Source organism: Scleropages formosus, chromosome 20, assembly GCF_900964775.1.
Source record: "Scleropages formosus chromosome 20, fSclFor1.1, whole genome shotgun sequence".
In the NCBI taxonomy this organism is placed as follows: domain Eukaryota; kingdom Metazoa; phylum Chordata; class Actinopteri; order Osteoglossiformes; family Osteoglossidae; genus Scleropages; species Scleropages formosus.
Window position 1 is genome coordinate 16,501,701 of NC_041825.1, and position 13,636 is coordinate 16,515,336.

The window sequence follows — 13,636 nt, forward strand, 5'->3', positions numbered from 1 at the left end:
TTGTCACTTGGTATCCAATAAAAAAAAATCGTCCGTTTTACGTGTAAATCGTCCAATCAAAAGGTAGATGTCGAAGAGCGTTACGTTACGCTAAGAGAATGGACATTCATCAGACGACCAATCGGATGTCCGTGCGTGTGATTCATCCGCTCCGGTTGTCCAATCATTTAGCTCGGTCACGAATGTTGTTAGTGGTGACGCTGAAAAATATTTTTGTTGCTGCTGGAAGACGAGAAGCCAGAGTTGGGAGGATAATGGAGGTCGCATGAGCGAGAATCCGTGTACACTATTGCGATTTCGATCGTTTTATACTCATAATTGATACGATAAGTAAAATCTGCGCAATTCTCCATCGATGATGTCGGTGAATATGGACGAACTCAGGCACCAGGTGATGATAAACCAGTTTGTTTTGACTGTTGGCTGCGCCGCCGACCAGGCGAAGCAGCTCCTCCAGGCGGCTCACTGGCAGTTTGAGGTGTGTGTGCGCGCGCGTGCAAGTGTTTGTGTTTACATTCAGTGTAGTGTTTTATGGTGTGTAGCTTGTGTGTGTGTATGTTTAATTATATGCGTGAAACTAACGTAACGTGACGGCGAGGATGATGATGGGGATCATCGGATGTGTTACTGAGGGCTGCTCTTCACTCACCTCCCTTGCTCTTCCGCATTGGGGGGGATGCTGCATCAGGACAGCGAAGATGCCACATTGACACAAAGAATACACGTCTGTATTCTGTTTATCACTGTAAAAAAAAAAAAAGAAACGTGGCTGGAGCACCGTTTTGCTGCCCCCCGCCTCGGCACGATGATTTCAACATCATCATCATGGCTCAGGGGGCCGATACTATAGATTCTTTCAAAATTGTTTCACCATGATGAACGTTAACATATAATTTTTCACGTTAACAAGTTGTTATAACACCGACTTTGTATTTACTCTCCCAGTTGTGTTGCGGGTAGGAGAATTAGTGTCCCAGTGCGGGCCGGCGGAGACGGAAGCGGCCGGTCGACATGTTGGCTTGGGCGGTCTGACGAGATAGAGAAGCCCCAGGAAGAAACGAAAAATCGTGTAAAAAATGCGTCCTAAACACACTAACCGGCTGCATTCCTTCAGCGTTAGGACCGATGAACGCTTAATTGCCGCCCCTGGGTCGAAAGGTATAAAGGAAAGTGAAGTTTGTGACTGGTGAAGTGTGGAGAGTGGAAGCTGTCCCAAAATGAAAGTAGAGGACGTGCTGCTGCGCCCGGGAGCTGCGCGCGGACACTTGGGCTCATCTCACACGTGGCGTTTCTCTCCAGCTCTGTTGTATAGTTCACTTCTTACTCTTTTGGGTTCTTTTTATTTTTTATTATACATTTATTTTATTATTATTATTATTTATTATTATTATTCCCTGCTTAACTGCTCTTTCTTTGGAGATATTCAGGTTATCTACACTACTCTACTTTCAGCTTTTTTTTTTTCCCCTGTGGTCTTTTTTGGGTGTAAATCTTGCCAGGATGAAAAGATACATAATCTAACCTTAATTCTAACAGTATAATATTAAGGGCTGCAGGTTAGAGCCTCTGCCTTTGGACACGTTGGTCGCAGGTTCAAATCCCACTTCTAGCTACAGTGCCCTTGAGCAAGGTACTTATACTAAATTGCTCCAGCAAAATTACCCAGCTGTATAAATGGGTAAAAAAATTGTAGGCACACTGACATTGTATGTCGCTTTGGAGAAAAGCATCAGCTAAATGAATAAATGTAGAGTCGTTAGGAAGATGATACGGAAATGATCTAGGCCTCTATAGTGAGTCTCTCAGATTCTCTGTGAAGTCGGTTGTTTGGGACATCTGTTCTTCATGAGTTGACATTGGTTCTTTGACATGGAAATATCTGTGTTGTCATTGCATCGTGCAAGCAGTTCCCTTGGCATTCACTTTGTAAACCACCGTGAGGGAGAATTCCCGATTTTGTTGTGATTGTTCTACACACCTTTAAGGAAATGTTCTAACGGTGAATACAGGAATAACTGGTGCAGCCTGTTTTGTGTGAAAACGAGTGAAAAGCGCAGGTACTGTGGAAATCTCATCAGAATTGTATGTACTCATAGATTGTACATGTCAGAGGGAAACATAATTTAATATTACACCATCAGGCAGTCATAAGCTCTGTAGTGTGACTGAAGTATTTATTCACACACCAGCACCGTGTGCGGAAGACCGCTTTTACCTTAAGGCGGCAGTTTCTACTACATAGAATTATAAAATTCTAAATAAAATTATATTTTCTCTGTCTTGAAGGCATAAAATGCAACTTTTATGTAGTTTTGCCATATTAGGAGTGATTGTTTCTTCCGAGTTTTTCAGTGTGCCGTTTCATTTACGAAGCAGATTTCTGTTCGTCTAGCAGCCATTTATTCGTCGCACCCTCGAGCATTTCTTACGGGTTTTTTTTGTGGTAATGGGTACAGTAATCGAACGAGAATACTGCTCCGAGTAAAATGAATGTATTGTACTTTCGTCCTCTCGTTCACGTTCTGCCTCAACCTCTCAGACTTTTTATAAAGAGCTTATAAGCGGCTTCCTGTGTGCAAGTTTGATAAATCCAACCAGGCACCTGGTCAGGTTCAAGTCTCAGTTTTCTTGTAACAGTATAGGTTTGAAAGCAGGCATCATGAGTCATCGAGGTGTTTCTGTTGCTGGAACTTGTCTCTGTGTACCAGCTGTGTTGCCTTGTGGTAGGAGGCACCATCACTTCAAAAGGATGTGTGTTAGAAGTGCAAGGTAGGGCAGAGGAAGTAGTTTATTGTTCAAAAGAACACCAAAAATCCTTTAGTCAGATGTGCAAGTTGTGTTATGACAGGATGGTAATTAACTTTTCTCGTAGAACTTAAATTTCAAAATCCCCCTTTTCTGATTTGTTGACTGTCGCTCTATTTCATTCCACCCTGGCGTTCGCTTGGCAGAGAAGCTCGTGTGTTGCATGACCAGCCGTTGCAGGTCATTTGCATCATGTATCCTGGGGAATGAATCCACTGTCCCCCAGGGGTTATTTGTTGTGGTAGCAGAAGTTTTCTCAACATTTTAGGGTCATGTGACTCCAAAAGGATGCCATTGTGAGTCTAGAACAGTATACGTCACATAGGGGAATTCATAAATAAACGAATACCAAACCTTTATAATCTTGAAACTTTTTTCTGTTGATGTTTATGGTCATCTCTGTTCTGCCATCGTGAGGGGCACAGTGGTGCAGCAGGCTTGCTGGGTCCTGCTCTGTGGGGGGTCTGGGGTTCGAGTCCTGCTTGGGGTACCTTGTGACGGACTGGTGTCCTGTCCTGGGTGTGTCCCCTCCCCCGTCCAGCCTTGTGCCCTGTGTTGCCGCTCGGGACAAGTAGTTGGAGACGCGTGTGCTGCCATCGCTATGTATTAATCTCCACTTTCCGTATTTATTGGTCATGGCTACAGCAATTCCTGCAGCACATCTGTTAATTTAGCTGACGCTTTTCTCCAAAGTGACTTACACTGATGAGCTACCTACAATTATTCAACCATTTATACAGCTGGGATTTTTATTTTCCACTGCAGCGATTAGGGTAAGTACCTTGCTCAAGGGTACTACAGCTGGAGGCGAGATTCAAACTAACAACCTTAAGAGCTAAAGGCAGCAACTCAAACCACTATGCTACTCTCTGCCTCGTAACACCACATCGAGGGGTGGTGTTCACACAAACTTCTGGCTCCCAGAGTTTTCAAATACGCATCCTGATACTAGATCAACCTATATGCAACTTCCCATGGAAGTGGAATCTGTGGGTTATGCTGTTGTTGTACTGAATTGTATAATTTGGGGACAGTGTACAAAGGTCCTCAGTCTTTCACCATTTATTTTTTCCTGGATTGGCTCTCTTGTACTCCCAGATGATTTATCTTAGTCGTTGCTTCAGATTTATAACCGAATGGGTCTGAGTACATTTCAAAACATTTTCACTGACATAATACAGATCTGCACATTTTGGTTCTTGCATACCGGGCAGTATAAATAAACTTTTCAAAGTATTTTCTTCTTCAACGCCTTGTTTATTCTCTGAAGTTCTGTTAGTTTGGGATGGGCCATGTCCGTAGCCTGCATGCACATGGTTACAGAACACCAGTTTGGATGCTCCAGGCTCTACTTAGCATGTCTCCTAGTGCTCTGCAAGCGTAGATTGTGTGTGTCTGTGCGGTTTTCCCCAGCAGGAGAATAGTACGAACCCAATGGCCTTTGTAGACAATGGGGTACTGCTGTTTAAATGTTGATATGCGTGTCACGTTGAGCGGCCAGCATTCCTGCGGTGCCCCTGCTGTTGTCAAACACCGGGGAGGAGTGACTAGGAATTCAGTAAAGCTTGGGGTTCCGGGGGGTGGGGGGGGTTTAACTAAAGACCATACCTTTTTCCCCATTCATTTTCCACCATTCAGGCTTGTGATGTCAAGGTGCTTAGAAGTCCTCCGAAAAGTGAAAATTAATTTTCTTTGTATCACAGAAAATGATGTAGAACATTGCCGCTGGGTTGAAAGGGTAACTGTGTAACAGATTGCAGTAAATGTAATTCTGTCATCCTTGCAGGGTTATGTAAGTGGGGAAAATGGGAATAGTGTCCCATATAAAACTGAACGTTCTAAGCAGAGATGATGGAGCAAATGGAGGTGCTCCTATTATGTTATGTGATTACATTTTTTTTTTTGAAAGAAATGAGTATTTCAATGTTTATTTACCCCCCCCTTAAAATACTTGCTTACAGCCCTTTCTACTGATACCCATAGTAAAGTGCTATATGAGGTATAGTGACATTTTGATTACAGTCGGTTCGTGTACGTAACATGTTTGCTTTCTGTCTCACTCTCAAACAGACCGCTTTAAGCTCCTTTTTCCAAGAAGCCAGCGTCCCTAGCCACCACCACCACCACCACCACCAGATGGTAAGAGCAATTTGTTACAAAAAAGATATGGATTACACCTTCCTCTCGGCTTTCATCTGTGCTGTGGTTCCGCTGCGTTTTGCTCTATTTAGCACTGAAGAGGAATAAGTGTCGGAATGGAGTAAGCCTCGCCGGAGTCGCATTGCGCTGCGGCAGCTGTATAAACAGCCCCGCTCTCCTTCTGATATATGGCCCCTGATTTTGTTGCCTTTGGCTCACTCCCCATTCATTGACAAGAGCCTTGATCGTGACCCTGCGTCTGTGACGTAGGCCGTGTGTGTGTGCGTGCGTGCGTGCGTGTGTGTGTATGCGCGCGCGCACCCACACGTATTCTGTGTACATGCTGAAGCTCCACCTGGAGCAGTGTGCAAGTTTCTGCACAAGAGGATGAATGACAGGGCACCAGTTTGTCTTTATTTTGGGTGCAGCCATGACATCATTCTGTCGGAGGCGCCGAGCAGGAAGGGAAGAAGGAGGAGGGGCTCCAGTGACAGGAATCTGCTGCCAGCTTTTCCCATGGCCCGCACCATCTTGTGACAAGAGTCTTAACTGCTTTGCTGCAGTCTCCTTGGGCACCAGTTAAAGGAGGAAATGGAGTGTAGAGAACAGACCAGTAGCTTGTTGTTAACCATTTAGTCTGGGTGCTACTTTTATTTTTAGCTCACTCACATTTACATTTTTCTTTTTCTAGCGTCACATTATGCAGCCCTCTTTATTGCTTTCGTTCAATGGTTTGTAATTCCAAAACAAATGTATTTAGTTAATACAATTACAGTATGATGTTGTCACTAGTCATTTGAAGCAAGTAAGGGGTTACTGTTTCTTCTGAAAGAAGGCTATGTACAAATTCATCCATATTTGGGCTGATCCATGGCTTTTAGGGCAGAGAATCATTGATCTAGATGAAGGCATAACGCAATGTGTTTGGTTTCTGTAGTAAAACACAGGATATTGTGATGTTTCCTTCTTTCTCACAGTGAGGTGGCCAGCCTTTACATCAAGTGTATTTAGATGACTTAATGCTGCGTGGGAGAGAAGTGGTGCATTAAATGCAGCTGTGGGTTGCATTCCCCTCAACACATCTCAGTCATTTCGATTCTGGCAGCTGATGAAAGGAGGAAGAAACCCTCCTCTAAAGAAAACGGTCTTGGCAAGATGTGGGCATGTTGCCCTTTGCCGGCTGCCTCGAAACGTGAATGGTTTCTTTCACACGCGCGGGGCTGTGGAGCAGTAACTATTGCGCAGTCACACGTGCTTGTTGGTGCGAAACATGCACATCGTGATGGTGCGGGAAGGGTAGGGCCCGTAGGAACTGTTTTTACTTTCTGTCACATGATGCAGGTGCGGAACAGGCGAACGCCGTGAACTATAAGCTCAACGGGCATCCGTGCGCCGTGGTTCTGCCGGTGCTGATCAAACTGGTCGAAAAAATGCAGGCAGACCTTTAGACTGAAAACTGTGTTTTTAAAGCTTTTTTCAAAATTATTGGTTTCCATTTATTTATTCAAATTTTAACTCGCACTGTATGGCTTTTCAAATAATTTCTTCTGCTGATATGGAGGTTTTAAAGATTATTGTTTAGAGCTGTTGCCTTGTAATCAAAGGACCAAGGTTCAAGTCCCTGCTCCTGGTGTAATGCTCATTAACAATGTTTTTTTTGCCTTGAATTGATTCAGTAAAAATTACAAAGCTGTATAAATAGGTAAACTGTTTTGTAAGTCGCGGGGCGTGGTGGCGCAGCGGGTTTGGCCAGGTTCCGCTCTCTGGTGAGTCTGGGGTTCCAGTCCTGCTTGGGGTGCCTTGTGATGGACTTGTGTCCTGTCCAGGGTGTGTCCCCTCCCCCTCCAGCCCTGCGCGCTGTGTTGCCGGGTTAGGCTCCGGTTCGCCGCAGCCCCACTTGGGACAAGCAGTTTTGGACCGTGTGTGTGTGTGTGTGTTTGTAAGTCACCTTGGACACTGGCATAATAATAATTAAAAACGAAAATATAACAACAATAATAGGGCAGCCCAGCAGCATTAACTGTGCTATAGGAGGAAGACACTAGCAGCACCAGGGCTCCCACGTGTGAGTAAGCATGTGGCTCAGCTTCTCCTTGCGGCTGTTTCTCTTCCTGTCTCCCCTCCCCTCCCTCCTTGTGCGCCATCCCCCAAACCGCACAGACATTGTCATTGTTCTGACTCTTCCTGCAGTTTAGGCAGCCTCCACAAGGGATGCTTTACATAGCTCATGCCTTTCCTTTTGTGCCTGTAGTATGGATGAGTGAACCGCTCAACCCATGTGGAGTTGCTGCTGCTGGGGTGATGCTCTTCAGTTTCCGATATGTCTAAGATGAGTATGTCGCTTATCAGACCAGAACAGAGAGATAGGTCTGCAAATGACTGGTGTGATGTTCTGGTGTTTTCTCTGCACAAAACCCCTGTAGTGTCAGAGTTGAGTGAAAATGGTTTACAAAACACGGGCAAGGGCTGGGAGTCTTCCTCTTGTGAAGGAGAACTAACAGGAGCATCATTTTATAGAGCACTACAATATTAATGGTGGTGTTATGCAACTGTGCTATGAAGCTTTCAAAATAAATTCTGAATGTGACATCGAGCAAAATGCATCTTCTGTTTACTCTTGCATTTAATCATTTAGTAGGTGCTTTTCTCCAAAGTGAAGTACATGCACCAAATAGAATTTATGTAGCTCACACCTTTTGTGAAAAGTGTTTCACAATGTTAGATACGGGGCAGCTGGTAGCTGTTAGAGCGGCTGCCTTTGGACCCGAAGGGTCCAGGTTTGAATCTCACTTCCAGCTGTATTGCTTTTGAGTGAGGTACTTCCCCTTAGTTGCTCCAGTAAAAAAAAAAAAAAGAAAAAAAAATTACCCAGCTGTATAAACGGGTAAATAATTGTAAGTAGTTTAACATTGTTGGCTGCTTGGGAGAGAAGCATCAGCTAAATGAATAAATGTATGTAGATTGGTATATCTAAACTGCCTACGGTAATGCTCACCGACACATGCACACACAAACAAAAATCCCATTAGTCAAAACATCAGTTCCCAGTAATGGGTGTGGTCTCATACCTGAAGCACCAGACCAGGAGGGTAGATCAGCTCAGGCCCAGAGTAGAGTTGGTCTCACATCCACATAGACGGAACTAGATTCAAACCCATGTTGAAAGCCGCAACGTAGGACCAAGGTTCTTAACCTTTTCCAGGCTATGGAGCCCCTTAAGAAATTGCTGAAAGAACCCTCTGCTACAAAGGTGTCCATAATTAAATTTATAAACATCATTGCACTGAATACATTTCACTGAAAGTTAGAATTATGTCATAGACAGTAATGGCATAGGATTTTCCCCCCTTTTATGTAGTTTGACAGCATTATTTTCTAAGCCTGTGCTTCACACATCCCCCATGGATGCATTGCACAATAGGTTAAAAACAGCAGCTTGAGGAGCTGTGAGGCACCAGGACTATCTGCTGTGCCACCGTAACATATGTCAAGATGACTTGTCTACTATTGAGTGAAGTATTTTCCTGTCCGAAATTCTGTACCATACATGGACACTAAAGCATAATGTAGAACAGGCCAACGTAGCTGTAAGGACGCACCTCGTTTCACAATAACAGGCTTCAAAATCAGCTCATGAAAATCAACTCTTGAATTCCAGCTGGGTTATAGTAGTGTTATTAAACATCAGGGTTTTTCCCTCACATTATTACTGTTTGGGTTGAACCTTCAGGATTTGGAGCTAGTAAAGGGGATGGCATTCTCTTTGGTGTACTTGTCATAGGTTGTTGGTCGGGTGCGTAGATTGCATACGTAAACGGTGACCAAATGCTGTTTTGCCTATGTGTGATGCACTTGACCTGAATAGCCACACTGCAGTGTGCATCTGTATAAATAGGCGCAGTTTTATGCTGTGTGCATTGCTTTGGATAACAGAAGGTAATAAGCAGCATCACGATTTAGTTGTGAAAATGACCTCTCAGTCCTTAAAATCCTGGGCAGCAAAATGTGATTTAACTTTCAATTGCAGAACAATGTCATTTCCACTTGTGTTCTCAATGTTCCCTTTACCAGTTATGTCAGTTGAACATTGTCTCTAGGTTGCCAGGAGACAACGTCAGCAGTAATTATCTGGACGAGCCCCCCCCCCCCCCCCCCCCCCCCCCCCCCTTTTTTTTTTTTTTTATTTTTTTTTTTTTTTAATCCATGGATTTTATAATGGGAAGATGGTTTTCATAGCAGCCAAAATGTCTGGCAATTGGATGGACTTTCAGTGCAGCTTTACTTTCACTTCAGTTTGAACTGAGTCCTCTTGTTGTGATTGAGTTACACGTCACTGAATGTACAGACATTTCCCAGTTACTTTATTTTTAATTTTATTTCCGTTGCCTGTGTCTTGTACATTTTGTGCTTGCTCTGGTGTGAATTTGATCTGTATTGATACAGCCAGCCAATAGGTGTCAGTAAAAACCTCCCATTTAAAAGAGATTTCCATTATTGACCTGGAACCTACAACAGTGTGTTTCTAGATAATATTTGTAACTACAGTCAATAAGCAATTTTTTTTTTTTTTTTTTTTTTTTATTCTTAGGGCCTAGTATGTTGAGGTTTCTGGACTTCAGCCTTTGATTTCTATTTCTCAATTCTGTTTGCGTGCTGTTTTGTTAATCCTGTCAATTCTCTTTTGTACAGATGTGCACACCACGCAACACTCCTGCCACACCCCCCAACTTCCCAGATGCCATCACGATGTTCTCTAAACTGCGGGCCTCTGAGTGCTCTGGCAGCAGCACTGGTGGTCCTGGTTCTGCCAACTGTCCCGTAGCCTGCTCTCCGCCACCTCCTTCTGCTTGTGCCTCCTTCTGGGCATCCTCCCCACCAAGCCAGCAGCCTGTCTGGCTGCCTCCCTCATCACCCACAAGCCACCCCCTGCACCACCACCTCCTGCACCAGACCCCCACGTGGCCCCCTGTGTCTCAGCCGGGCACGACTCAGCAGACGCCCGTCATGTCCGCGCTGCACAGCCAGAGATGAGGCTTAATGGCTGCCTGAATTCGTGCAGGGGCAGGGTTCAGATGGCCAGTGGGGACAGTGGGGGACAACAGAGACCTGTAGTGCTTTTCCCTTTTTTTTTTCTAATAATTCACAGCAGTCTTTTGAAGATTTTTGTCAGTTTTTCTTATAAAATTTAGGTGCAAATATCCAAATGTGAGGAAAGACCACTACTTTTTCCCTTCCCAACTCATCAATTGAGTGCAGGGTTTACCAAATGCAGTCATAGCACCTGACCACCAGAATACTGGCTGGCAAAGACCACTTTGGGACGACAGATACATGGCATCGAAAAGCCACTCATTAAGCACTGGAAATGTGACTCCACAGCTCATCTGTGTCTGCCTGACAGGAAACTCCTAGAGCCCAAGTCCTAAAGTCTGGCCACTTGCCAACGTATTTCCACCCAGCATTCAAACGACGGGTGCCATGTAGAACCCATGGAAGCTGCTGGAATGGTCTTTCTGCTTGCAGGGTTTTGGAAACGGATTGTGTAGGTCTGGGAAGGTTTGCTGCTGGAATCATGCACACAGTGGTGACTCGTGGTTTTGGTTGTGAGGTTCGTAAAGAAAAAGCTTTTGTTTGGCTTAATAAGGAAAGCTGTGGAGTAGAAACTTACCTTTATTTTTCTGGCAAAAATGCCTGTTTAGGTTCCATGAAAAGAGATGTGGAATTTTTTTTTCAATGCAAGATCTAGACTTGACCAATTTGGAGGGTCACACTTGAACTTTTCGAGACTTTGTGGCGATGCCTGTACCTCTGCCTGACATCCTAAAGTTGGAACGTTTTTGATTTCTGTGCAAACACATTTGGTTTAACCATTGTGATTGGGGGAAAAATGTCAGACAAATGTAACCTTACCTGTGTGCAGTCCAAAAGGAAGCAATAGATTTATACTGTAGAGCTGAAGTCTGCTTTTTTGGTTGTTTATGGAAACAGGATCTCATGGCACAGATTTGCAAATATTTTGAGAAGGGGAGTACACCTTATTATAATTAAGTGGAGGTTGAACCGGTTCAAGTCGGTAGATGTTTGTCAGAATGCCTCACAAGTTTAATCCTGCAGTTAAGAGAAAACTCATCTGCATCATCTACCTCTGCTTGGTAGCATTTCATACAGTGTGAATGTATTGGTGGGGGCGGACACTAAGCAAGGGGTATGACTGCTCTTCCCCCCAGCTCAGTTGGATGGCCCACTGGTCCTTCTGGCCAGGTGGTCAATGGACGTTCACGCAACTCGGCATAACTGTAGCCTATGCACTGACTGAGAGTTTCAGAGAAAAGTTTGTAGTACTTACTAATAATTAATCTTCTGTTGGATTGAATCGGGGCTTAAGTGGATTTTGTACGTGAAAGAACGTCCCATTACTCTTGAGGAAATATGACGTCAATAAGAGATGCTTATAGATGGTTCTGCACCCAAAAAAGAAAACTTTTCTTTTTTCACAAAACAATTTAATTTCATTGACTCTAGCAGTGAGTTGTGGGTTTTAAGTTTTCAGCTCAAAAGAAACACAAGTCTCAATTTAGCCAAGCCTTTTTATTGTCTGAAGATCCTTTTATAATAGTTGAATAAAATAATTTGGGAGAGATCATAGGGTGGGGGGGGCTGATGACACATTACATAACAAGTCTATCTTAGGAAACCTTGTTTTGACACCATAAGACAGCAGCGGCTTGCTGTGGTTTTTCCATTGCTGGTTGGAGCCTGACCTCAGGTTTCTTCAGGCATCAATATGCGCACACAAAACAACACAGCTAATGTCGATCTGTTGTCTTTTCTCTAACAATTAAAGTTTATAACTATTAAATACAGTATCCTTGCATTACACAGAATGTCACCTGCCCCACAAGGGTCTTTTTTTTTCCCCCCATTTGTACTATGAAATGATCCTTTTGTTTGTCGTTTGTGTTCAGACACATATTTTGGCATGTTCGGATCTCAGTGGGCCGTGAAGTCATGTGAGCAGCTGCCACACACACCCACACACCAAAGTTCTGGTCTACCACCTCAAAGCCTCCTATACTAAGCCATCATACAATCTCTGGGACATCCATTACACAGGGACAGTAATATAATGTAAATAATGAACCATGTAAAGTACATGTATGTATTGGACGTTTGGTCCAAACAGGATACTACACATTCATTGAGGATTGCAACGATCATTTCTTGATGTGCTGTCTTGAAAGGGGTAAATAATTCTTGTGTGATGTTTGGGCGACTTGCCTTGACTTTCTTTAAATTGAGAAGTTTGGATGAAAGCAGCCTTTGGGAACTGCTGGAACAAACTCATTTTCTCATTTGAAATTTCACTTGGCATGTTGATTCTTTTGAAATGCTGGGTATCTGTGCAGACATCTCAAGTGATTTAGTTCAAGCCTTTATACATGTAGAACAATGTTAAAAGAGAGAGAGGCAAATTTAAACCTACTGTGATATTTCATAAAAAACAAAACCCCACTGTCTCAGAAGTCTGGAAGGTATCTAATAGTCTTTTTTGTAATTAACGTGCAAGTCTAAATACTGAGAGTGGAAAGATGTGGACAGGTCTAGTTTTTTTTTTTCTTTCTTTTTAAAATTCATTTTTGACAGATGTTGTTATAGGAAGTACATTCTATGCAGCTTGAAGCCAGAAACCTTTTCAACAGAAAGGGAATATTTCATCTTGCTCTGTATTTTAGCTCCATATTAAGTTTCTTGTACAACTTGGCATGACTTTAAATCTGCCTCTGCCTCTGGTGTGTTAGTGTGGCACATGACTAGGAAGCATGTTTTGCTGAAATATTTCCTAAAATTGCCTTGAATGCTTTCCTTTTCACTGAATAAATTTTCTGTAGGTTTTGGTTCAAATATAAACACTCAGAGTTTAAGGTAGCTAAAAACCAGCATATCAAAATGTATTTCCGAGTTGTTTAATATTTTGCTACTCACAGAAATGCCAGCACAGTAATTAGAGTAACTTGTAGATCATATTCACACTGATCACTCCACAGTGACCACTTTTTCCTATGGGCTTTTGGAGATCCCAGATTTAAATGTTTCAACAGATACCTCTCCCAATCCCCCTACCACTTGAGACTGTTTGTCAGTTTGATTTAAAATCGTAATAGTTGAAAGCAATAATGTAGAACCACTAATCTTTTTTTTTTTTTTTTTTTTTACAAGAAAATATTCTTAAATTTGGATTCTTTGTGGCATTATTTGTGCTCAATCTATGGTATTGTAAACAAAAAAAAAAAACTGATAGGTAGGGGTTCATGATGTGGGAAACACAGAAAAACTATATGATGATAAAGTGTTATTGTCTTTGTCAGCTATAGCTGACAACATAACGTATAATCCTTAGCCTACACCTGAGGAGGAGACAGCAATTCAGAAGTACTAGATGGCTCATTGAAACTTCACATAAAAGCTAGTTTATGTTCATTTTCCTTTCCTGCCGGATTTACTGACTGTCATGCAGAACAATGGTAAAGCAACACGTTGAAAGTGATTTACAAACAGAAGCCTTGACAGGTTGAATCTTTTTTTTTTTTTTTAATTATTATTGTTAATTACATTTTTTTAACGAACTCTCGTCATTATTGACAATGGAACACACAAGGTTTTGGTGCAAATGGTTTAGCCTTGATCTGATGCA

The 13,636-nt window shown here is 42.9% G+C and overlaps 1 protein-coding gene across 2 annotated transcripts; it reads left to right on the forward strand.

The window, feature by feature from the left end:
- Positions 1 to 185: 185 nt before the first annotated feature.
- ubald2 (UBA-like domain containing 2) lies at positions 186 to 13,140 on the forward strand. 2 transcript variants are annotated; one of them, XM_018762052.2, is made up of 3 exons: positions 186 to 478; positions 4,876 to 4,944; positions 9,634 to 13,140. In XM_018762052.2, the coding sequence occupies exons 1-3, from the start codon at positions 356 to 358 to the stop codon at positions 9,973 to 9,975; spliced, it is 534 nt and encodes a 177-aa protein (XP_018617568.2). In that variant the 5' UTR covers positions 186 to 355; the 3' UTR covers positions 9,976 to 13,140. The 2 variants fall into 2 exon arrangements, with proteins under 2 accessions (XP_018617568.2, XP_018617569.2); XM_018762053.2 differs by having other exon boundaries at positions 186 to 391.
- Positions 13,141 to 13,636: the final 496 nt, after the last annotated feature.

Coding starts and splice junctions, on each gene's coding strand:
- ubald2 (XM_018762052.2), top strand. CDS start 356: ATGATGTCGGTGAATATGGACGAACTCAGGCACCAGGTGATGATAAAC. Junction 479..4,875: donor CGGCTCACTGGCAGTTTGAG/GTGTGTGTGCGC, acceptor ACTCTCAAACAG/ACCGCTTTAAGCTCCTTTTT. Junction 4,945..9,633: donor ACCACCACCACCACCAGATG/GTAAGAGCAATT, acceptor TCTTTTGTACAG/ATGTGCACACCACGCAACAC.